The 26,425-nt window shown below is 44.0% G+C and overlaps 1 protein-coding gene across 1 annotated transcript in view; it reads left to right on the top strand.

Moving 5' to 3' along the window:
* ABCA12 (ATP binding cassette subfamily A member 12) overlaps window positions 1-26,425 on the top strand; it is a 128,956-nt gene that overhangs the window by 293 nt on the left and 102,238 nt on the right. The window contains exons 2-5 of the mRNA XM_034786070.1: window positions 2,587-2,680; window positions 16,449-16,596; window positions 21,927-22,015; window positions 26,029-26,138. Coding sequence (XP_034641961.1) covers window positions 2,587-2,680; window positions 16,449-16,596; window positions 21,927-22,015; window positions 26,029-26,138 — 441 coding nt within the window. The remainder of the gene's footprint in view (window positions 1-2,586; window positions 2,681-16,448; window positions 16,597-21,926; window positions 22,016-26,028; window positions 26,139-26,425) is intronic.

Here is a 26,425-nt window from a genome sequence, read left to right as displayed (position 1 = left end):
TAATCCTTGAGGGGGCCATTTAGGGATCTGGGGCAAAAATCTGTCTGGGGATTGGTCCCGCTTTGAGCAGGGGGTTGGACTAGATACCTCCTGAGGTCCCTTCCAACCCTGATATTCTATGGGTCTATGAAAGGCTCTGGTCCTGCATCAGGATCCACCAGTATGGACCCTGGGCACCCAGGTGAAGCTCCACGGAAGTCAATGGGGCTCTACAGGGGTCCAGAGGTCCATGCTGGCAGGACCCGATGCAGGAACATGGCCATATCTGATATGTTCATTGTCTGAACTAAGGACCTGATCCTGCTGCTAGCTCCAGGTGGGCAGAGTGCAAGGTACAGAAAAGAGCAACAAAATGATTAGGGGTCTGGAACAGCTTCCATATGAGGTGAGATTAATAAGATTTGGACTTTTCAGCTTGGAAAAGAGACACCTAAGGGGGTATATGATTGAGGTCTCTAAAATCATGACTGGTGTGGAGAAAGTAAATAAGGAAGTGTTATTTACTCCTTCTCAGAACACAAGAACTAGGGGTCACCAAATAAAATTAATAGGCAGCAGGTCTAAAACAAACAGAAGGAAGTATTTCTTCACACGACATAGAGTCAACCCGTGGAACTCCTTGCCAGAGGATATTGTGAAGTCCAAGACTATAACAGGGTTAAAAAAAGAACTAGATAAATTAATGGAGATTAGGTCCATCAGTGGCTATTAGCCAGTATGGGCATGGATGGTGTCTCTAGCCTCCGTTTGCCAGAAGCTGGGAATGGGTGACAGCATATGGATCACTTGATGATTACCTGTTCTGTTCATTCCGTTGGGGGCACCTGGCACTGGCCATTGTCATTAGACAGGATACTGGGCTAGATGGACCTTCGGTCTGACCCAGTATGGCTGTTCTTATGTCTGCAGCTAAATCTAATTCTGTCAAGAGAGTGCTGCTAAGGGGAGACTTCTCACAGATGGTGACCCTGGGGCCATTTTGGCCCCAAACTGTAAGGAACAAGGACTTGTCTATAGAGAGAAACTCAGAATTCATTTCCTCCCATGGTGCACCCAGCAGCCCTGCAGATCTTCCTAGCCTCCTCATAAGCAGCAGTGTCTATTTGTCTATCATTGATTCTTGTGCTGCTCCCAACACCCTGGCCTGCAATTATGTTGCAGGAGTTTACATTAGTAATAATGTGAGTGTGTGTGTGTACGTGCTTAAGGTATTCTTAATTAAACAACATGCATCAGAGATTTGATTGCAGGGGAGGAGGAGAAAGTGGGTAATAATGTAAAAGAATGATAAAGGTACTATTTTCAGTCACATACTGGTATTCTAAATAGCACAGAGAAGAAAAGGCATGTAAATCAGTTGTCTCTAAAGGCTAAAATGTTGCTAAATGCTGAAACTGTGCAAATAGACGCTGAATGGGAAGGAGCATTTTCCTGTTTCTGATTTGGTGGAGTTGTTTCCTTCATTGGACAATGCAAAGACTCTCTGTCCCACTCCTAGAAATCAGCTCTGCTGTCAGTTACACGGGCATAAGTCCACATGAGCCCCATTGGCCTTGCTGGAGTTCCTCTGATCCATCCTCCCTCTGATGGTGTATCTCAGAAATGAATCAAGCTCCTAGGCAATGGGCCTACCTCTGGGTTTTCAGTAAAGAGAACATTCCATCACCTTTTGGAAAACTGTGTGGATAATAGCTTTTTTCAAAAAGTGTGAATATTGTTGAAAAATACATTTAAAATGGGTCGGCTTTGGGCACAATTGTCAGTAAAATAATCCTCTCACGCTTTGACTTCTGGCATAATAACCACCATCCCAGGAACTTTGACACTCCTGCCATTACTATTGTCTAGCACTATCTCAATGTGTATAACATTATCTCCATCTAAGAGATGAACCTTCCTGTGTTTTGGTATTTCCAAGTGAATCACCTTAAGGTCATTTTGCAATTTTATTGCCCTTATAAATATTACCTGGTTTTTAATAGTGTACATATAATAGTAATACCCAGTTTTTATCATCAGTAGATGTCAAAGCGCTTGGAGGTCACTATCCTCATCTCCACTTTACAAGTGATTTGCCCAAGCTCACCCAGCAGCAGAGACGAGAGTAGAACCCTGCTTTTCCATATCCCTGTTCTAGCCACTAAGGGCTTGTCTTCACTACAGTTGCTGGTTAATCTAAGCTACGCAATTTGAGTTACGTTAATATTGTAACACAAGTCGACGTAGCTTAGATCTACTTACTGTGGGGTCCATACTACATTATGTTGACGGGAGACGCTCTCCCGCCAACATTGCTTCTGCCTCTTGTTGAGGTGGAGTACAGAAATCGGTGGGAGAGTGCTCTCTCATCGATTGAACATGTCTTTACTAGACTCGCAAAATTGATGCCACTGCATTGCAGAGGTGCCAGTTTAGCTCCGTAGTGAAGACAAACCCGAAGCAACACTGCCTCTCAAAACAAGACAACTACTATTTACAGCATACGAATTATGATACATACATATTGGTACTTGTACTTTCTAACCAAGTTCTGGTGCTCCCCAATACAACCACTATAACAAATATGCCTTTATTACTGTTTTATAGCTTTGGTCGTTCACCTTAATTTCCTGGCCTTTGATTGTTTTTATAATCCTGGCTATTGTCCGAATCAAATTTCCTCCGGAGCCTCAACCAAACTGTAAGTAACTGGAACATTTCTATTTCTTTGGGATTTAATTCCCATTTCAGTGACTGAAGTATTACTTTGAAGTATTTGGTTCCTTTACATGTACAATTCTCTATCGTTTCCAGCTGAAATTTCCTTAGGTACAGAATGCTGCATACAAAACGTCTATGCTCTTCTGAGGTTATTTTTATTTACAGGTCTTTCATATTACCTTCATAGTTAGAAAGGGGATTTACACATATTCCGCATTGAGATCTGCTCAGATACTACTGTAATGGGGGGCAATATAAACCCCTAGATAAACAAAGGGAGAGAGGGCAGTATGAGACACTCCTATTCAGCAAAGAAAGTAAGTACAAAGCTAACGGCCCGCGCCCAGATCCACGAGGGTATTTAGGCTTCTAACTTCTATTGTATTCAGAGGTTAGGAGCCTAAATACTTCTATGGATCTGGGCCCATATCCTTAGCTGGTGTAAATCATAGAATCATAGAATATCAGGGTTGGAAGGGACCTCAGCAGGTCATCTAGTCCAACCCTCTGCTCAAAGCAGGACCAATCCCCAACTAAATCATCCCAGCCAGGGCTTCATCAATCCTGACCTTAAAAACCTCTAAGGAAGGAGATTCCAACACCTCCCTAGATAACTCATTCCAGTGCTTCATCAATGGATGAAAGAGATCTGTCTCTTTATGTCAGCTGAAGATCTGGTGCTAAACACATTCCATTTTGTTTGCATATAACCAGTGTTGCCAACTCTTGGGATTTTATCATAAGATGAGCAATATTTGCTGTTTTCTTGGAAAGCCTCACTTCTGGGAGTCATGTGACCACATGCTCGGCTTTCATTTTTGTAAAAAAATAGGTTTTTAGCTCTCGTAGTTACAGAGGAACACTTGGAAATGTGGGGTGAAATCCTTCTCCCTGCTGTGGCCCTGTTACAGCACGGAAAAGGACTGTAGCACTGTAAAGGGCCCTAAAAGCCCTGTATCTGTCCAAAGCAGGATTCCCCTGGTGCAGCCACCACAGAAACAGCCATAAATCTGCCTTCTAAGGACCCCCTTGCAAATGCTGATGTAGGGTGCGTGGCGGGAGTGGGACAGGGGATAGGAGAGAAGGGGCAGGGGCAGGGCTATAGCACCCAGTGCTTCCTGACCGGCGCTAGTGCATATTTTTAAGGATGCAATCACTGAGCATAGGTAAGGAATTGTTTACAATCACGTAGCAATGGACAGATTATTACATGTAGCTAGCACAGTCAGCAAAGAGAATAAGCTGCAGAGAGAGAGAACGAGCTTCTCAGACACTGACTTTTGTATGCTTAAAGATTCTCACTGAAAACCTCAGTCTAAAAGCTAATCTCATCTAATCAGGGAACCTAAAAGTACTATGAGATCTGCAACTATGTCCAGTCAAGACTAACACAGCTCAAATCTTAATATCAAATTCTCCATAGGACAGGCTCCTCGGCAATCGACTGGTCTGGAATAATTCAGTGACTAATTTCAATAATGAATAAATAGATTGGGAGGTTTTTGGGGTAGGGAGTATCTTTTTATTGCAGGCCCGTACAGCACCTAGCACAGACTGATGCCTCTAGCTGCAACAACAGTACAGATAATAATAATAATATGCTCTTCGCAGATAATTCAGGAACAGAAAAAGAGCTGAAATGGGTCAGGTACATTATTTGCTATGCCTAGTAAAATATTCACTCTTGGAGTAGAAAAATTAACTAGTCTGCATAGTAACTATGGAAAAAACCTCACCCCGCACCACACAGGCAACCCAGATGGTCTTACAGGTTATGGGAATGTGTACAAGATAGAATCTATCCCTAAGGGCTCAACCCACTCAGTCTGCCGAGGAACATAAATTAAACTCCTAGCCCTGACTGGCACTTGCCCTACCCCACCACACCTTCCTATCCCGCTCCTCCACCTTTTTATTCTACTCCTTTGCTTTCCTTTCTGTTGCTGCCTCACATCTTTCTATTCTCGGTCTATGCTCTCCTTAGGAGACTGATCCCCATCCTCTATTCATTGCATGATGTCTTGAAAACAACAACCAGATTCAGACAACTGTTTGATATTCTTGCTTAGCTGCCCAGTTACAATGCACCCATCACTGAATTGCCAAGTACAAGTACATTGCTCTCCAGTTAGACCATAATCTCCGCTCTTCCAATGACATGGACTTTTTGAGGAATCGTGCTCGATACAGTTTACAAAGAAAATGTCACTGGGTTGATTGACAGCCTGCTTTGCATAGGAAAGGCCTATGCACAGAGCAGAGCTATGCACTGTGTGCTCTTAATGTGATACGAATGTACCTCATTCTTGCTCTGAAAGGGTCCGTCATCTGAGGGTCCTCCATGAAGAATGCTCTCCTCCCTGCCCATGAAGTCTTTGCCCCACTTTCCATCATCCAGCATGTCCCTGTTTTTGACACTAGTAATCTTGGGGGTAGGGTGTAGTGCAGAGAGAAAGATGATCCTTGTGCTGGAAGCCAGTCTTGAGTCTAACCTCGGCCCTGACACATTTGTATTGTAACGTACAAAGTGGGAGGGATGTTCTGCCGTGAGCAAGGACCAGGGTGATGCTGAAAGCCCGCTGAGTGTGGAACTCCCATTGGCCTCAGAGGGGAGTTCTGCTTGCCGGATTGGGCTCTAAGTTAGTAACTCAAAAGGGAGATCCTGAGGTACGAGATAATCATTATTGAGATTAATACTGGGAAATGCCACGCCGCAGTTTAAAAGTAGAGGTTACACAATTTGTCTGTGGCATGTGAGCCAGGATTTACATAGGGTCCTACCTGTGTAGCAGAAGCAGACAGATACATATAGTACATTTTTTTTAATAATAGAAATTTTAAAAGCCCTGAACAGTTTCACTTTGGGGCTAGGGAGAGAGAAAGAAAGAACTCCAGGTGAGAAGATGCGAGTCACAAAGGCACATCTGGAAAGTGCTCAGGTACGACAGAGAGGATGATCACAGCTGAACATGAATAGAATGGATTCTGCATGGTGCTGAGCGTCCTCAACTCCCATTGACTTCCTGGGTGGTACAGGGGAAACCTGCATGTCCAATTCAGCATCAGTCATGGGGTGAAATCCTGGCCCTACTGAAGTCAATGGAAGTTTTGCTGCTGATTTCAATGAGTGAGGATTTCACTCATGAGCCCTAAATTAGCTTGTAAAATCAGCTTCCAGACACCAAGGGCAATGTTAAGCTCATTAAAGGCAATAGGACTAAACGTGTTTAAAATTAAGATCGGGGCCTTGCTATCAGGAGCTGCAGTGCTTCATGTTCTCTTCCGTATTGGAAAGCTTTGATGAAAGGTGTCATTTTTGATCATTTTGAAGTTTTTCTTTTAACAAATGATACTTTAAAAAAACTTGTTGTGACACAGGAGGGAAGAACCTTTGCCCCAGGGCAAAGCAGATCACAAGCACCTTGAAGGACAGTATGCAGACAAGTCCCTAGCGGCTACCTAAGCAGCCCAGGCGGCTATAAGTTGCACCAAGGGATGAGTCTGCCTCAGGATCAGCTGGCTAGATTGGTTCTTTAAGGCCACTTCGCTCCCTGCCCTGGTTCCTTGCCAAGGCACAGTTCAGCCGAACCTGAGAATTGGAATCTGTATAGTTTAGAAAACTTGTTTTGAGTTTTCAGACTGTTATACTTTGTTCTCCCTCTAAAGAATGTGGCAACCCCCATCACAAATGGTTAGGGAGCTAGTTCAGGGCTCATTGATGTTGCAGGTTTCCTTCTCTTCTTGCTGATACAAACCTGTCGTGCAGGGACAGCCAATAATGCTGGGCCCTAGCCTCTCTGTGGGACAGACTGCCAGTTTGTATCGGTTGTGATGGTGATTGTTGCTATGTGGAGACCTGCCCATTTTAGGCACTGGATTGAGATCACAACAACGAACGGTTTGTATGAGGCTACCAGCAGACTGTATGCTCAGGCAGAAGACCACGTGGGAGCCAGCTGGCCACAAAGGGCACTGATATCATGGCTGTGAAAATGAAGGGGAAAAGCCTTGGTTAGAGTGGGATTACCAAAAGCAGTTGGCACCGACCTCACTCTGCTCCCATTGAAGTCAATTGTAAAACTCTTATCAGTAGGTGATGCCTGCTCATTTCTCCTGGGCCAAGTTCAGTCTTGACTTTTGGAGAGATGCCAACAACTCTTGTCAGTATGTCACAATCAGAGGTGGCTACAGGCACCAGCGCACCAAGCGCATGCCTGGGATGGCAAGACGCGGGGGGCAGCCTGCCAGTCGCTGTGAGGCAGATCGCTTTTGGCGGCATGTCTGCAGGAGGTCCGCCGGTCCCGCGGCTTCGGCAGCAATTCAGCGGTGGGGACACCGATGGCGCGGCACTGGCGGACTCCCCGCAGGCATGCCGCCGAAAGCCGCCTGCTTGCCGTGCTTGGGGCGGCAAAAAACATAGAGCCGCCTCTGACCACAATAAACCATACTGCTGGCAGCAGAGATGAGCTGCTAACTATTTTTGATGAGATCCTTTTCCCTGTATTCATGTGTAATATCTTACTACCAGATTCATAAAGCTAGGGATGGACCAGCCAGTTATTGGGGCAGTCAGCAGATAATTCTGAAGTTGTTTGATTTTTTAATATGTATATATGGTGTCAGAGCTATGCTTTGAAGAGATGCCAATGGCTCTTATGTCAGTAGTCCTTAAAGGCCACATAGTTGTTGCTAGGGCAGAACTGGTCAATATTTTAACAAGACTTTTTACCCCATGTTGATAGTGTGGGGTAATGCCTCATCACTCGATGTAAATAAAGGAGGGATAAGCAAATGAGTTTTGGTAAAATAGGAACAACCTTAGTCTTCTATCCAGAGCGAGATTCAGATATTTTTCTAAGGATTGAAGGAGTTCATTTAACTTCCTTCCCATTTTTGTGCACTTCAATATTTTTTCATTCAGCCTGCTAGAGGCCTGCTCCAAGGCCCTGGATCTGAAACCCCCAAACTTTAGGGAATTCTGGATCTGGACCTTATTAAGTGTCTGGCCCTCATGCTTATAATTGAGCAAATCGAAACCTCATATTCATACAGGTGCTTTTAGCTGAATAGTTGCCTTTAATTTGGGAAGGTTCAGATCTTGACTCATCTGGATCAGTTGATGCTACCTGGTTGATACCAGAAATGGGTGTATAGGTTCAGATAAAATAAGGATTTTGATCACATTCAACTACCACTGAAAACCTCACACCAAAACTTTTTATGAATATTCTACTTTTCTTTCACTATATTTCACGTCCCCCACTGCTCTGCATTTCTGGGTTTCACCTGGATGTGGAAGTGCCAAAATAAAATGAGATAGGCTATTCTTGTACAACGTCCAGCCCAGCTGGAAGTAGAAAAGTCTTGTTTCTGTAGATCCAACATGTCAGGATTCCCTGGATAAGGTTGGGAGAAGCATCCACATTGATGGGCAAATAGTTGAACAAAACTTCCAAATTTTTCTTTAGCTTTGCCAATTGCAGTCTAAGGGCTGGTCTACACTGGGGGGGGGGAAATCGATCTAAGATACGCAACTTCAGCTACGCGAATAACGTAGCTGAAGTCGAAGTATCTTAGATTGAATTACCTGGGGTCCACACAGCGCGGGATCGACGGCCGCAGCTCCCCCGTCGACTGCGCTACCGCCACTCGCTCTGGTGGAGTTCCGGAGTCAACGGTGAGCACGTTCGGGGATTGATATATCGCATCTTAATGAGACGCGATATATCGATCCCGGATAAATCAATTGCTACCCGCCGATACGGCGGGTAGTGAAGACGTACCCTAATAAACAATCAGATGCCAGGCCTGGAGGTTAATAGTTACGTTCTGTACAGAGTTTTATCAAATTATTCTTCACAATAAAGTTTTAGTCACCAATTAAAGAGATAAACGTGGACTTGTGGAAAGACTGGGAAGTTCTGAGCAGCTTTCAGGTAACACAATGAAATCTTCTAAGGAAGATGGCAGAAGTTCCACTGGAACTATATATCCTTTAAAAAGCAAGCAGACAGTAACTACAGCTCTGGTAGCGGGAAGGAAGAAGTTGAACAAGGAGCAATAATTCAGTAGCATAAGAAGAAGCACATAATGCAGCAGTCTGAATTAAAAGCTACACGTTCTCATATAGCCCATGAGAAGGCAAATAAGTAAAAATGGACTGTCTGGAACACCGGTATGAGGTTAGCAGTTTCTATCCTCTCATCAATCCATAGCCCGCTTTTATCACCTCATGACATGTCCTGGAGCAAATTCTGAATAAGACCTGAATATAATTGGTAATTTTAAAAGAGAGTGAGACGAGAATTATTAATGAGTTACCACATTTCCTGGTTATAAATTAAATAGAAGAGATGATTTAGGTTGCAAGCCAAGAGAGCAACTATATACCTAGCAGTAGCCATAGCCTGTGTCAAATGAATATTTCTTGGGGGAGGAACATGAGGTAGACTCTGTGCTTGTGAAAACATGGTGGAGTGCGTACAACCAGCGTCCTGATCCAAACACGGACGGTGCATATGAAACACTGAGAGAGCTTAGAGAGGCTACAACAGCAAAAATGGGTGACAGGAATGTAACCACCAAGTTATGAACTGACTGAATGTCAGATTGGGGTGTGGCTTCTGGGAACAGTGCAGTGAACCTCTGAAGCTGGGAACAACGAATTCTGGAGCTTCACAAAGCAGCATTGGGCTGGAGGCAGGGAGTTGATGTTTTTCACAACGGGTGTAACAGTTGCCACTGGAGTCATGTGTCATTAGACAGGGGTGTTGATCTTTATCTTCCTGACCATGGCCATATGACTGGGCCAGGAAATAAAGTCACTGTTCCTTGCCAACATAAGGGAGAGACATGATGGGGATGGGAGTAGAGAGTGAGAGGCGGAACTGTGTATGGGGGAAGGGAGAAGATTGCATGCACATCAGATTTAAACATTTTGTGTGGAAAAGTCCAACAAGGTCAATTTTCATGTAAATATTTTTACAATACATTTTGTAAAATTTTAGTAAATATAAATGACAATAGACATCTAATGAGTTCCAAATGACAAAACAACATCCAGATTAAACACAGTGCTTTTTAATGAACAAATTTATCCACAAATACGTTCAATGCACTATTTGACAGGTTGAGTGTTCTATGGAGTCCATGTGTCTCATGTATGGAGCATGGGAGGACTTGATAAGGTTTATAATATGATGGCATGGTATGGCAAATTTGAGAGGAAGAGAAGTTTCTTACCCCAAGAAAGTGTTAGTTCTGTGAGGAAGGGAGGGAGGGAGGATGGACGAAAAGATCATAAAAGTTGCCTGAACCAAATAAAGAATGAACAGGGAGGGAGGAAAAATATTCTTAAATGTCAAGGAACAAATATTTTTAAGGCCCGAGAAGTAACCATTCAGACCCCATCCATCTTGTAGGACCGAATATTAACTTTGGCAGGTGCTGCAAGGCAGAAGATGAATACAGAGAACACGAAGAGGAAAAGTAAACCACTAAGAGCCAGAAATACAGGATGTAGACACATAAAAAGAAATTAATTAAGGACAGCAGTAGTAGGAAGCCAATGAGTGAGTCAGCAGAGCAGATTCAGTCCTGGTATAAATCAGTGTAACTTCCAAATGGGAGTTGCATATTCTTATGCCAAGACTGCATTTTAACCAGGGTTGGAGAGTGGCCAATCAAAGAGAATAAGGAAAAGGTAGAGAAGTGTATTGGTCGATAGATTACATGCCAGATCCTCAGCTGGTGTAAATCAGCTTCTCTCTGTGAGTTTACAACCAACTGAGCATCTGGCTCTATGTTTGTCATTAGCATTGACCATTATCTCATGCTCCTGTGCTGGTTTTTCCTGTACCTAAATTAATAAGTAAAAGAGACAAACCTCTGGAAGTTTAAAGTAGAAAATGCAAGATATGTACGTTTGATTTCCTTTGCCTGGTGTTAGTAATGATGGCCCTGATCCTACAAACACTTAAGTGCATGCTTACCTTCCCTCGCATGAGCAGTCTCATTGACTTCAATGAACATTCTCGCATGAATATAGTTAAGCATGTTATGTTTGCCTGGCTGTATTCCTCTGGGCCCCAATCCTGCAAGAGGACCCCTGTGCTCATGGGAAGCGCCGATGAAATCAGCAGACCAAATCCTCTTCTGGTGCAAATCCGTGTAGCTTTAGTGGCTTCAGTTGAGTAGAACGGGTTGAAAAATTTTCAATGGAACAGTTTTTCCATCAGAAAATGCAGTTTTGTCAAAACCGAAACATTTCATGTGAACATATTGATTTTGACAGAATTTGAGGTGGAAAAGTGTCAAAATGAACCATTTTGACTTTACTGTTTTAATAACGTCAAAACATTTCATTTTGATACAGTAGAAAAGTTTCTTTTTAGACTTGGTTGTTTCAAGATATTTTGATTAAACTTTTATATCCTATTCAAATATTAATGCTAATGTTTTATATATAATCAATAATAATTTATAATGTTTCAGCATAATCAAAGCAAAGTGTTTTTATTCTATCAAAATGAAACATTTTGATGGTTTCAAATCAATTTTTTCTTTTGGAATTTCCATTCTGCAGGACATTTCAAATGTTTTGACTTTTTGTTCCAATTTGGAACTAAAACAACTGTCAAAATGTTGGGATTTCCTGGGGAACAGGCATTCCGGTGCCCAAGCAGCACTATAATGAAGCTATGCTGATTTGTCTCTCCATGGGTGCGGACACCGACCAGCTGGATCCAGGTGTAGGTCTGCAGCTCATTATGGTGTGAGTTTTGTTTGGTTGGGATTTTGTACTTTTCTTTAAGAGTTAGTAAAGAATTAAGTAACCTAAAGTGTTTTTAGAGAGGGAACATGATTTTGACTGAGAGGGGTGTGAATGCAGTGTGTTTCATTGCTAGCAAAGGCAGAGTTCCATTGGATGTCTTATTAAAAAGATAAAACTCTGGGTTCTGAATCATATTGTCATGGTGGGTGAAACCACTTTGATAAAAAGATGCTGCTGTGAACTGTCGTTATTGCAGCTGCAGGGGAAAGACTAGGGCAGGCATTTCCTTGGATGTGTTGCTACATGCTTTTAGTGACAGAAAGACATACTGTGCACAGGGGAGAATTATATGACTTACAGGGCTTTGAGTATTTCTGGGACCGCCTCCCCAAGGTCTGCTGAGCTATTGCATAGCAGTAGAAATAATGCAAAATTCAGTATCAGAGGGGTAGCCGTGTTAGTCTGAATCTGTAAAAAGCAACAGAGGGTCCTGTGGCACCTTTGAGACTAACAGAAGTACTGGGAGCATAAGCTTTCGTGGGTAAGAACCTCACACTGACTTGCATCTGAAGAAGTGAGGTTCTTACCCACGAAAGCTTATGCTCCCAGTACTTCTGTTAGTCTCAAAGGTGCCACAGGACCCTCTGTTGCTTTTTGCAAAATTCAGTGTTGAAGATGATAATGAATGTTACATTTAAAGGTTGCAAAGCAGTTCCAATTTCTCTGCCATGGATGGGCCAGTGCAGCTGAGCTGATGTGTGTGGGGGAGTTAGCTGCACTCAGTAAAGGGCTGCCGCTGCTGTAAATTGTTTCCTCCACAAAGCAAGGGATTCTCTGAGTTACAACTCCTGTCCTGGGTGCCCCTTGGGGCTGGGGCTTACCAAAGGCCATATAGCCAGCCAGAGGCAGAGTTGAGGCGAAAGCTCAGAACTTCCTGGTTTCTGCTCTGTGATGGATGTGGTGATGCTTTGTAATCACCGAAGAATACTGATATGGAGCCTGGTTACTAAGGGCATGCCTGCACTATACATTTAAGTCGACCTATGTTAGGTTGATTTACAGCCACCGCAGTAATTACTGCGGTGATTCATGTCCACACTGCCCTTCTTCTGTCGGTGATTCGTGTCCTCACCAGAACCGCTTCCACTGACTTAAGAGGGGCAGAGAGGGGGGCTGAGAGCCCGGGCTCTCAGCTCTGCATGCAGCTCCCTGCCAGTAGCCCAACTTCCTGCTCCCCACCGAGAACCTGGCTGCCCAACCTCGGCTCCCTGCACCCCACATATCATCTGTTGGTTGTTTTAAGATCTGTTTTCTCTGAAATAAAAATAACAGGAGTACTTGTGCCATCTTAGAGACTAACAAATTTATTTGAGCATAAGCTTTCATGGACTAAAATCCACTTCATCAGATGCATGCAGTGGAAAATACAGTAGGAAGATATATATACACAGAGAACATGAAACAATGGGTGTTGCCATACCCACTGTAACGGTTTGTACAGTACATGGCAGTACATGTACGTTGGCCAAACCAGACAGTCTTTACGCAAGAGAATAAATGGACACAAATCAGACATCAAGAATTATAACATTCAGAAACCAGCCGGAGAACACTTCAACCTCCCTGGTCACTCAATTACAGACCTCAAAGTCACAATACTCCAACAAAAAAACTTCAAAAACAGACGCCAACGAGAAACTGCAGAATTGGAATTAATTTGCAAACTGGACACCATTAAATTGGGGGGGAGAGATAGCTCAGTGGTTTGAGCATTAGCCTGCTAAACCCAGGATTGTGAGTTTAATCCTTAAGGGGGCCATATAGGGAACTGAGGTAAAAATCTGTCTGGGGCTTGGTCCTGCTTTGAGCAGGGGGTTGGACTAGATGACCTCTTGAGGTCCCTTCTAACCCTGATATTCTACAAAATTAGGCATAAATAAAGACTGGGAGTGGATGGGTCATTATACAAAGTAAAACCTATTTCCCCTTGCTAATTTTTCCCCCCTACTGTTACTCACGCCTTCTTGTCAACTGTTGGAAATGGGCCATCCTGATTATCACTACAAACATTTTTTCCCTCCTGCTGATAATTGCTCACCTTAATTGATTACTCTCATTAGAGTTGGTATGGCAGACCCCATTTTTTCATGTTCTCTGTGTATATATATCTTCCTGCTGTATTTTCCACTGCATGCATCCGATGAAGTGGGTTTTAGCCCACGAAAGCTTATGCTCAAATGAATTTGTTAGTCTCTAAGATGCCACAAGTACTCCTTGTTCTTTTTGCTGATATAGAGTAACACGGCTACTACTCTGAACCTTTCTTGGAAATGCTTTTGTCCCAAATAAATAATACTTGCCTTTAAGACGGCCGTTGGGTCGCTGGTTACCACGGTCATTGCCCCAGAGGGAAATGAACTGCGGGTACTGAACAGAAGTCAGATCTGCTGGGAATCACAGTTGATCACAAGGGTTGGTGGCCTGGTCTAAGAGTGGGAAAATGGCATGATTCCATCTTGAGAAAGGTGACAGCTAGAGGGGTGCTCTCAGAGAAACCAGGAATGGTCAGAGGTGAATTAGCCCAGTAACACGCTCCACTGGCATAAAGAGGCTGTAAAGATGGTAGGGAATGCCCCCAGTGCCAGGGACTCTCTGTTACCAACCCTTGCAGCCCCAGCATAGAAGACCTGCCAGAGGCGAGCTGGAGGAATGAGTGGGCATGGCAGCTGCACATCACATTCCAGCTGTTCTGGGCCACAGTACAGCCCTTAGTTACCCCTAGCCTTGTGGCTGCTGTACCTTACCTGGGGGGGGGGGGGAAGGTAGGGTGCTGCAAGTCCAGGAGGTGCAAAAACAGCTTCAAGGCACTTTTGCTGTGCTCTCCTCATTTCTACACCAAGGTACAGTGTAGTGGACTGTGCCTTTAAGGGACCAGACCAGCAATGGCACACATCAGGAAAAACAAGCGGCTGGATCCAGGTCAGGTGCAACAAGGATCTGTTTGTTGGCGCCTCCAGCAATGGCATAAAGTGGGTGGAATACAGCCCACAGCTGGTGCCTTTGAGATATTGATATGAAGGCATCAGCCTCTCAGGGTGTTGATGTGCCAGTCACCATCATGGCTGAAACACTGTAGATTGACCTGGGAACCTGCAGAGCTAAATGCACGTGCCACTACCGCTTAAGCTAAAGGGCCCAGGCTCTATAGCTGGGGCAGCACAACAAGTATCCTCTCTGGATTGTCACAGCGGGGCCCTGTAACACACACTCACCCAAGGGTTACCCGTTCAGATGAAAACCTGGGTTCTGGAATGCAAGGAAAACGTTCTCTTTAGATTCCCTAGAATTCAATGTATTTATCCCATTGACTCAGAGCCGTATGTTCCGAGTGTTCGGTATGTTGCTAACACTGATGTTACCACTGGGACCGTTCAGGCTGTCGTTTCAGCTTTGCAGGCATTGCTGACCGCTAATACATGTAATAGATCTAATGCTAGGGCCCATAAAAGAGATGGAGAGAAAGCGGTGACCAGATCAGGGAAAGGCGTGACTGGTCGTCTGTTGTGGTTAAAGAGCAAGCTAATCAATTGCCATTACAGGCCGCACAGAGCTTTCAGGTGGGTGACTCATTTCTGTATCAGAAATAAGAGCAGCTTTCTTTGCCAGGTATTTTTTGTTATTTGTGCATCTCTTCTTATATGCTGTGATTAAGTGAAAGAGCTTCAGGATTTACTAGAGGTGCCGTCATTGAAAATAAGGGCCTTTAATGAGCTGTGTTGGCTGGCAAAGGGCAGGGCAGGGCAAACTGTATTTAAAATGCTGGCCTCTCTAATCATGTAGACCCTATTGAAATCAACCAGAGTTAGGTACCTAAACACGGTTGAGGATCTGGGTCTTTGGATATGCCTACACTGAAATAAAACACCCGCAGCTGGCCTGGGTCAGCTGACTTGGGCGTGTGGGGCTATAAAATGTCAATGTCGATGTTCAAGCTTGGGCTGGAGCCTGGCTCTGGGACCCTCCTGCCTCACGGAGTCCCAGAGCCCAGGACTCAGACCAACCCCAAATGTCTACATGGCAGATTTACAGCCCTGCAGCCCGAGCCCTGTGAGCCTGTCAGCTGACATGGGCCAGCCACAGGTGTTTTATTGCAATACCCTTGGTCTCAATTCTGGCCCTGGCTATGGGATTGCACAAGGGAGGAAGGGGACATAAAGGCACCCACTTACTCCCCTGGGCTGGCTACATGGATCATGGATCACTGAACACGGGATGTGGGGGAGCAGGGGGAATGCAGCCACTGTGAGGCTGATACTGCCTTTCCCATGCATGTTGAGGCCGGAGGACAGGCCCTGGTAGCTCCATCACCGTTTGTGCACAGATCAGCACAGATGAGCCCGCACACTAGGGGCAGCCATCTGGTTCCAGATCTGCTCCTGACCTGCCCCATCTATGAAACTTGTGGCAAAAGCCACAATGGAGCCATTACTTCAGTGGGGACTGGTTACAGAAGCCAGTGGTCCTGCAAAGAGGCTGTCCCAAGCAAACCCTGGAGATCCACCCTGTGATTATGGATGTTTTGCCGTTGTGCTGGAGCTAAGTCCTACCTTTCAAAAGCAAGAACTAGCCATCGCAATTCTAAGGCTTTTCTTATCTTTTACGTAGTCATCTTTTTTCCCACCTCTCAAAATCTTGCATTGTGTGTGTATTGACAGTAAAAATAAGGAACACTGGTTCCCATTTGCACTAAGGCCCCTTGCCATGGTTCTGGCAGGCTAAAGGAGCTTTAACATAGACAGAAATGTCCTTCACAAGTACCATACGTTCCCTTTGCCTTGCCAGAGTGCTGTGCAGGGGCCTTAGCATAAATCAGACTCAAGCCAAAGCTCCTGAACTTAGAAAATCATTATAGATTCAAATGAAGAAAACACCATGTCACAGGAATTAGATTTTTTTTTTACTTTATTTTTTCCAGGTTACCTAGCTCCTCGGAACCTCCCCAGTGCCGGTTTCTTCCCATTCCTACAAACCGTGCTCTGTGATTCAGATGCCAAGTGCAAGGACACACCGTACACACCAGAAGATCTGTTACCAAGACTTCCTGGCAAATCCCCTCTCAGGCGGTAAGGGAATATGAAACTGCTTTGTCGTTATAGGCTAGGGAGCCAGCCATTCAGTGACGTATGGGGGCCGTCATGATTGCAATCTCTAGGCATCACTCTCAGTGAGTGGTAGACCAGTTCTAGGCACTACAGTGCTTTAGAAACGTGTGTAATAATGGGCAAATTGTCCACTGGGCACTTTAAAAATGTTTGTATTAAAATAATTATAGAAGGAGCTGGTACCACCATTATAATTGCCTGATGCTTTCCACTATAAGAAAATCTTCCGACACTCAATGCACACACACGCGCACACACACACACACACGAGGGCTGAAGTAAGGTTGCCAGAGAAATGCAGGGGTGGCGTAGATCCCCACTGCACGGGTTAATATTTTACTAGCAGGACCTCTGTGCACTCATCTTTTGTCACTATTCCCTAAAGCAGCGGTTCTCAACCGGGGGCCCCCTGGCAGGCTGTGGGCGGGTTTCAGGGGATCCACCAAGCATGGGTGGCATTAGACCCACTAAGGGCCAGGGCAGAAAGCCAAAGCCCCACCGTGCAGGAGTGCAGCCCAGGGCCCCAAGCCCCAACCCCCGGAGCTGAAACCGAAGCCTGAGCAACCTAGCTTTGTGGTGCCTCCTGTGGCGTGGGGCCCTGCACAATTGCCCTGTTTGCTACCCCCTGCTGGTTCCGGCTTTTATATGCAGAAAAACAGTTGTTGTGGCACAGCTGAGCCGTGGAGTTTTTATAGCATGTTAGGGGGGCCTCGGAAAGAAAAAGGTTGAGAACCCCGGCCCTACTTTGAGCCCTAAAAGATACTCTTGGTAAATCAGCTCTCCTAGCGTGGAACAATGACCTCTCACCCGAGGTGGGTGGGCCGGATGCTCAGCTGGTGTAGATGATCTGTCATTCTATTGAAATCAGCAGAACTTTGATGACTTACACACATGATGATCTGGCCCAGTACCGGATTGACACCAGGAAACTTGTGTTAGAGTGACTGCTATAATTTCTATTGGACTAGTGTCTAGAGACCCCAACCAAGAGCAGAGAACCATTGTGCTCAGCATTATACAAACACAGTGTAAGGGTGTGTCTACACTGCAGGGTAAGCCTGGGTCTGTGGGACTCAAGTCAGCAGGCTTGGTGCTTCTAAGCCTGCGCTTGAGTGTTCACACTGATTAGCAACCCTGGGTTTAGAATTTCTGAATCCTGATTTCCCACCTGTGATCACACGTCCCCATTGCCCTACACAGACCATCCCAGGCTTCCTAGTGCACTCCCCAGCTGTAGCCCTTTATTTGTGGTGCACTGTGGGAAAACTTGACTGTCCATTCCGTGGCACTGTACCAGAAATTGTCTCAACCTGTCAACACATCCAGCTGAGTCATCTTTTGGGTCTGCACGCTCCCGGCAATCGGAGCCAGTAACATGGATGAGGCACCATTTGAAGAACTTGACCTGCTTGCGTTTGCGCTCCTGTTTCAGGAAATGGGCAGAGCACTGCAGACGTACCCAAAGTGACAGCTCTTGCACCAAAGAGTTTGCTAGCTAGATAGTAGAGCTGGTTGGAAAAGCTCCGATGGAATGTTTCATGGAGACGGTTTCATTTTGTTGAAGTTGTGACGGAACCCAGGCAGGGCTCTGATGGAATCCTGCCTGCCAGGTTTCTGAAACCTGCCTGGTTTCCTCGCCTGCCCAGCTCTTTGGCAGCTGAGAACCTGGAAGCAGTAGGAACCTCAGCTCCTGAGCTCCTTGACTTCTCAATTCCTCTGCAGTTTTCCTGGCGGGCAGCTGTGGAGTGGGGTTCTCAGGGCTCCCAGCTCTCTGTGAGTTCATCAGGTCGCCTGATAGGAAGCCAAAAGCCAGGAAGTATTGGGAGCTGCAATTCCCAGGGGAGCTCTAGGCAGCCCACCAGGGGAACTGCCCCAGAATCGGAGCTCCATCCCCTTTCACCAAGAATTTCAAAATTTGGGGGTTTCATTCCAAATGGTAATTACACCAAATCTGAAAATATTGAAATCCTGCATGAAACAGAATTCCCTTTCTTCTCACAGCTCTACTAAATAGGCCAAGGGCCAAACTTGCCCAAGGTCACATAGCAGCTGAGTAGCAAAGCAATGAAGAGAGGCCTGGTCTCTCGATTCCCAGCCCACTGCTCTACCCAGTAGACCAGGCTGCCCCTGTTGTTTTGGCAGTCATTATTTTCTTTGTGCTTCTTAATGAAGGTGGTTAATTAGGGATCAAGAAATTATAACTCTCAGGCCCAAAGTTATTTCAAATGTTGCCATTCCTCCTGATTTGTCTTTTATTGTGCTGTGTAAAGAGGAACAGATAAGGTTTTATTTTCCCAGCAGAAAATTTGGACAAATGTGGAAAAACCCTGAAAACCGATTAAAAAAAATATAATTTGGCAACTGAAAAACAAAATATTTTGGCCAGTTTGTAGCCCCCCCTTCCCAGGTCATTTGGATTGTTAATCAGCTTTCCTGTCACTGGTAATGTTTGTACATTGCTTTATACAATATAAAGCAAATCTATGTGTGTGTGCACATGCGTGTGTGTATACATGCCCACATGCTCACTGATTACATGCTTAATTTATGCGATTTTACAGGCTGCAAAAGCCTAGCTGAAAACTGTAGGGTCTGTGATATCAGCAAAAGGAGCAAAACAACACCTGGAGGTCTCTGATTTCAGTCCTGTCTCTGGGGTAGGATCAGCCAATGTGAATTTGTTTTCATAGAATCATAGAATCATAGAATATCAGAGTTGGAAGGGACCTCAAGAGGTCATCTAGTCCAACCCCCTGCTCAAAGCAGGACCAATTCCCAGCTAAATCATCCCAGCCAGGGCTTTGTCAAGCCGGGCCTTAAAAACCTCCAAGGAAGGAGACTCCACCACCTCCCTAGGTAACGCATTCCAGTGTTTCACCACCCTCCTAGTGAAATAGTTTTTCCTGATATCCAACCTGGACCTCCCCCACTGCAACTTGAGACCATTGCTCCTTGTTCTGTCATCTGCCATCACTGAGAACAGCCGAGCTCCATCCTCTTTGGAACCCCCCTTCAGGTAGTTGAAGGCTGCTATCAAATCCCCCCTCATTCTTCTCTTCTGGAGACTAAACAATCCCAGTTCTCTCAGCCTCTCCTCATAAGTCATGTGCTCCAGACCCCTAATCATTTTTGTTGCCCTCCGCTGGACTCTTTCCAATTTTTCCACATCCTTCTTGTAGTGTGGGGCCCAAAACTGGACACAGTATTCCAGATGAGGCCTCACCAATGTCGAATAAAGGGGAACGATCACATTCCTCGATCTGCTGGCAATGCCCCTACTTATACAGCCCAAAATGCCGTTAGCCTTCTTGGCAACAAGAGCACACTGTTGACTCATATCCAGCTTCTCGTCCACTGTGACCCCTAGGTCCTTTTCAGCAGAACTGCTACCTAGCCATTCGGTCCCTAGTCTGTAGCAGTGCATGGGATTCTTCCGTCCTAAGTGCAGGACTCTGCACTTGTCCTTGTTGAACCTCATCAGGTTTTTTTCTGCCCAATCCTCTAATTTGTCTAGGTCCCTCTGTATCCGATCCCTACCCTCTAGTGTATCTACCACGCCTCCTAGTTTAGTGTCATCTGCAAACTTGCTGAGAGTGCAGTCCACACCATCCTCCAGATCATTAATAAAGATATTAAACAAAACCGGCCCCAGGACCGACCCTTGGGGCACTCCACTTGAAACCGGCTGCCAACTAGACATGGAGCCATTGATCACTACCCGTTGAGCCCGACGATCTAGCCAGCTTTCTATCCACCTTACAGTCCATTCATCCAGCCCATACTTCTTTAACTTGGTGGCAAGAATACTGTGGGAGACCGTATCAAAAGCTTTGCTAAAGTCAAGGAATAACACATCCACTGCTTTCCCCTCATCCACAGAGCCAGTTATCTCATCATAGAAGGCAATTAGGTTAGTCAGGCACGACTTCCCCTTCGTGAATCCATGCTGACTGTTCCTGATCACTTTCCTCTCCTCTAAATGTTTCATAATTGATTCCTTGAGGACCTGCTCCATGATTTTTCCAGGGACTGAGGTAAGGCTGACTGGCCTGTAGTTCCCCGGATCCTCCTTCTTCCCTTTTTTAAAGATGGGCACTACATTAGCCTTTTTCCAGTCATCTGGGACCTCCCCCGATCGCCATGAGTTTTCAAAAATAATGGCTAATGGCTCTGCAATCTCACCCGCCAACTCTTTTAGCACCCTCGGATGCAGCGCATCCGGCCCCATGGACTTGTGCACGTCCAGTTTTTCTAAATAGTCCTGAACCACTTCTTTCTCCACAGAGGGTTGGTCACCTTCTCCCCATGCTGTACTGCCCAGTGCAGCAATCTGGGAGCTGACCTTGTGCGTGAAGACAGAGGCAAAAAAATCATTGAGTACATTAGCTTTTTCCACATCCTCTGTTTTGATTACGTAACACTTCTATCCTGGTGTTTCATTGTCTGGGTGTGTTGCCACTAGACATTTTTCTGGAGGATTTTAGGGGAGACACATTGAGAAAACTAAGAATTTGTCTCCTATTATGCAGCTTGGTTAAACTTGTCATTTTGCTAACTGACCTCTGAACTGTTCATTTCTATTGCTCCAAACGCAGTAAATAAGCCAGTTTCTCAGCTTCAGTTCCTGAGCAATGGAATGTCATCTGGCTGCAGCTAACCAGTGGAGATTTCCCCCAGTGAAGTGAAACTGTTTTCCATGCCAACACCCTTCTCTCCTCACTCCCACCCCCCAGTTTAGGAGATGATTCATGGGATGGAGGTCCCGCTCTGGTACCCTATGGTGATTCTCAAGAGGAGTACAGTCCCTTAGTGAGCACAGCCTGTTGTCTTAATTTAGAGTAGCCCCTAGGTTGCTCTAACTTGCAGTAAGCCTGGGCAACTGTAAAATCAGGGAAACATAATCAACTCCTTGGTGTCCCAGCCCGGTCTTGTGCCGAGCATGTCTTGGCAAAGGACAGAATCTGGCCTGATTATGTTTAGCCCTTCATTCAAATACAGGAAATTAAATAGAGATTGGACCAAATTAATGCCAGATGTAATTCAGATGTAGTCAGTGGGGCTACATAAGGGGCGAATTTGGCTTTCTTATATTTAGTACTTGGGCCTCTCCCTGGAGTCAATGGTACTGAACCAGAACTTCAGTGCAGAGGGAGCATGAATCAAAACCCCTCATCCAACCAGCCCTTAAAGTCAGCTCCAGCTCTAACCTGAGCCCATCTCTAGTTTAGTGTAAGTTTAGTTTTAAGCAACCATATGTGGAGTTACAGGTCTCGTCTCTTCCTTTATATCAGAAAGCAGAAAAGGTCACCTAACCTGGGGAAGACCATCCATCCATCACTGCAGAGTGCTGAGGTTCCAAAAAGCAGGAACGCTTCACCGGGTATGTTATTCAATTCTATTACTGTTTAGAGAGTTCTTGGCGTGCGGCATGGAAAGGTCTAATCTTTTAAAGGTTCGTCTTTTAAAGCTCTCCTGACAGAGATGCAATTCCTAGAAGAGTGCTGTTGAAATGATTGATATGTTCTCTACGGCTGCTTGAGTGTAGTAGTGCTATTATTTTAAACTCGTGGGAATAATCACAAATAAATTTCTTTACAAAGCTCAAAAATTTCTTAAGCCCTGAGGGATCAGAGCTTAGGCCCTCCTAGAGCTGAATCCAATGTTGGAATGTGGCCAAAAGACTAGGGTTTTCTTCTAAGGAGTTCCATGAGATCTTTGATGTCCACTAGGGCCATCCAAATATTTCATAAATAAAAATACATGTAACTAATATTGCCTTTTTTCCTGTTCATAACTCATCCACAAACTGACTATGATTTTTGCAAATTTCTTATTCAAAATTCTTTAGCAGATAATTTCTGTGAAAAATCCTTTCCCTGTAGCTCATTTGTGGCAATGTGAATATTTAATCTTCGAGATGTTTTCATTGGTCACAAGTTTCTCTTTCACTGAAGGAGTACTGCATATCTTTTGGACTTAGGTTTCAAGTATAAATAATCATAATTATTATTACACTGAATGTGCTAGGAGTTTCCCAAACATTCAAGATGGACATCTCTGTTCCAAGGAGCTCTCAATTAAATTATGAATTCACAATTCACATTCTGTAATATCTATTAAGTATTCATAATGACCAGAGGTGGTCAGGAAGGCTTAAATCTTACATCTCATTCAAAAGATTACAGGTCAGACGTAACCTGGCATAACTGCATTGATTTCAATGAACTATATAGTTGTGAACATGTGAATGTATACAAATAAGGGCTGTCAAGCGACTAAAAAAATTAATTGCGATTAATCGCACTGTTAAACAATAATAGACTACTATTTATTTAAATATTTTTGGATGTTTTCTACATTTTCAAATATATTGATTTCAATTACAACACAGAATACAATGTGTACAGTGTTCACTTTATATTTATTTTTGATTACAAGTATTTGCACTGTAAAAAAACAAAAGAAATAGTATTTTTCAATTCACCTAATACAAGTACTGTAGTGCAATCTCTTTATCATGAAAGTTGAACTTGTAAATGTAGAATTATGTACAAAAAATAACTGCATTCAAGAATAAAACAATGTAAAACTTTAGAGCCTCATTCCTACTTCTTGTTCAGCCAATCATTCAGACAAACAAGTATGTTCACATCTTTCAGGAGATAATGTTGTCTGCTTCTTGTTTACAATGTCACCTGAAAGTGAGAACAGGCGTTCTCAGGGCACTGTTGTAGCCAGCGTCACAAGATATTTACGTGCCAGATGCGCTAAAGATTCATATGTCCCTTCATGCTTCAACCACCATTCCAGGAGACATGTGTCCATGCAGATGATGGGTTCTGCTCGATAACAAACCAAAGCAGTGCGCATCGACACATGTTCATTTTCATTATCTGAGTCAGATATCACCAGCAGACGGTTGATTTTCTTTTCTAGTGGTTTGGGTTCTGTAGTTTCTACATTGGAGTGTTGCTCTTTTAAGATTTCCAAAAACATGCTCCACACCTCGTCCCTCCCAGATTTTGGATGGCACTTCAGATCCTTAAACCTTGGGTCGAGTGCTGTAGCTATCTTTAGAAATCTCACATTGGTACCTTCTCTGCGTTTTGTCAAATCTTCAGTGAAAGTGTTCTTAAAATGAACAACATGTACTGGATCATCATCCGAGACTGCTATAACATGAAATATATGGTAGAATGCGGGTAAAACAGAGCAGGGGACATACAATTCTCCCCCAAGGAGTTCAGTCACAAATTTAATTAATGGATTTTTTTAATGAGCGTCATCAGCATGGAAACATGTCCTCTGGAATGGTGGCGAAAGCATGAAGAGGCATATGAATGTTTAGCATACCTGGCACGTAAATACCTTGCAATGCCGGCTACAAAAGTGCCATGCAAATGCCTGTTCTCACTTTCAGGTGACATTGTAAATAATTAAGAGGGCAGCATTATCTCCTGTAAATGTAAACAAACTTGTTTGTCTTAGCGATTGTCTGAAGAAGAAGTAGAACTGAGTGGATTTGTAGGCTCTGAAGTTTTACATTGTTTTGTTTTTGAGTGCAGTTATGTAACAAAAAAAAATCTACATTTGTATGTTGCACTTTCACAACAAAGAGATTGCACTACCGTACTTGTATGAGGTGAATTGAAAAATACTGTTTCTTTTGTTTATCATTTGTACAGTGCAAATATTTGTAATAAAAATAATATACACTGATTTCAGTTACAATATATATGAAAATGTAGAAAAACATCCAAAATGTTTAATAGATTTTAATTGGTATTCTATTGTTTAACAGTGTGATTAAAACTGCGATTAATCGCAATTAATTTTTTTAATCATGATTAATTTTTTTGGTTAATCACGTGATTAACTGTGATTAATCGATAGCCCTAATACAAATAGTTCTAAGAATGCTGACTTCAGTGCAGCCATGCCGATTTATATCAGTTGGGGATGTGCAATATACTTCAAGTAGGATATGTGACAGACCCAGACCAGTGGGGTACAGGAGTCTGGTAGAGGGCAAATATACTGGTCACTGGATGAGTAGCTTTCTGTTCCCTGAGTGACCAGAGCAGGGGCTGCACTAGAGTAATCAGGAACCTGCTAGAACCAGTTAAGGCAGGCAGGCTAATTAGGACATCTGGAGCCAATTAAGAAGAAGCTTCTAAAATCAATTAAGGCAGGCTAATCCGGGCTCCTGGGTTTTAAAAAGGAGCTCACTTCAGTTTGTGGGGGGAGTGTGAGGAGCTGGGAGCAAGAATTGCAAGGATCTGAGAGTGAAAGGGTGTGCTGCTGGAGGACTGAGGAGCACAAGTGTTATCAGACACCAGGAGGAAGGTCCTGTGGTGAGAATAAGGAAGGTGTTTGGAGGAGCCCTGGGGAAGTAGCCCAGGGAGTTGTAGCTGTCATGCAGCTGTTACAGGAGGCACTATAGACAGCTGCAGTCCACAGGGCCCTGGGCTGGAACCCGGAGTAGAGGGCAGGCCCGGGTTCCCCCCAAACCTCCCAATTGACCTGGACTGTGGGTTCTCCCAGAGGGGAAGGTCTCTGGGCTGTTTCCCAACCCACATGATGAATCTCTGAGGCAAGAAAATCCGCCAATAAGCGCAGGACCCACCGAGATAGAGGAGGAACTTTGTCACAGATAATAAACAGTACCCCCCAGACCTTGTAAGATGACTCCACCAAGTGTGATGGCTGCAAGACTGAAGACCCAGCATTAAAGTAAATGTGAAGACCCAATGAAACATTCAAATGGATGAGTTTTAAAAGGTTACAAAAGGAAAATGTGACCTTTAGGATTTCATTAGATCAGATAAATCCCTTAAATATTTGATATTGACATACATCTTTGAAGATGGAGTAGTGACTAGAACTTTTTGGGAAACAGTTTTCATGAGAAAATGCCAATGTTGAAACCAAAACTTGGGTTGGTTTTGACCAGTTTTTCAAGTTGAAATTTTTTTTGTGCGGGGGGAGGGAAAGGAATGAGACTGTCAACGTGTTTTGTTTCGACATTTTTGAAACAAAAAATTCTGATTTTTTGTTTTGAAATTAATTTTTGTTTTAAAATTTGAGCTAATTATTGTAAAATGATTTGTAATGGTCAAAATTAAAACAAAACATTTTGAAATGATCAAACCCGATTTTTTTAAAAAAATTTGGTTCACAACAGATGTCGAGATTATTACTTTTTGTCCCAATTTGGGAGGAGAAATGTTTTGATAGCTCTACAATTTTTGTGCAATGGGAAACTGTTTTCCACCTTGCACTAGTACTAATCACACAAGCAAAGGTGTAGCGTTGCTAGTAGTGCCATTGCATGAGGTGGTTTACTCAAGAGATTAAGAGTTATGTGTTTATTTAAAATTCTCATTACTACAGCGTTATCAGATTCAACAGCTAACCTGAAAAGCACCTTGAAGGATATTTCATCACCATTCAACTTGACTTCCAGAATAAACGTGCTCAACAAAATTCTAAGTTTGGGGAAGGTAATTTTTGTACCCGTGGTGCAGTGACATGGAATTAATTTGTTTTTGTTTAAATAACAGAGTTTTAAGCAGAATGGGGCTGACTCACAGCTGGTGTGAATTGATTTTAATGGAGTTACGACAATCGCGACGCCAGCTGACAAGCTGCTCCCATCATTTGAATGTGTATTTTATTTTAGGAAAGGGAAGATAGTTGCAGAGGGTGGGTTGTTAAGTGACTATGGTAAATTTCGTTTTCCTCTAAGCATAACCCACAAGTGTTATATTAGATATCCAAATTTCTTTGC

This window comes from Trachemys scripta, chromosome 11, assembly GCF_013100865.1.
Source record: "Trachemys scripta elegans isolate TJP31775 chromosome 11, CAS_Tse_1.0, whole genome shotgun sequence".
Classification (NCBI taxonomy): Eukaryota; Metazoa; Chordata; order Testudines; family Emydidae; genus Trachemys; species Trachemys scripta.
This window is presented reverse-complemented; position numbering and strand designations above follow the sequence as displayed.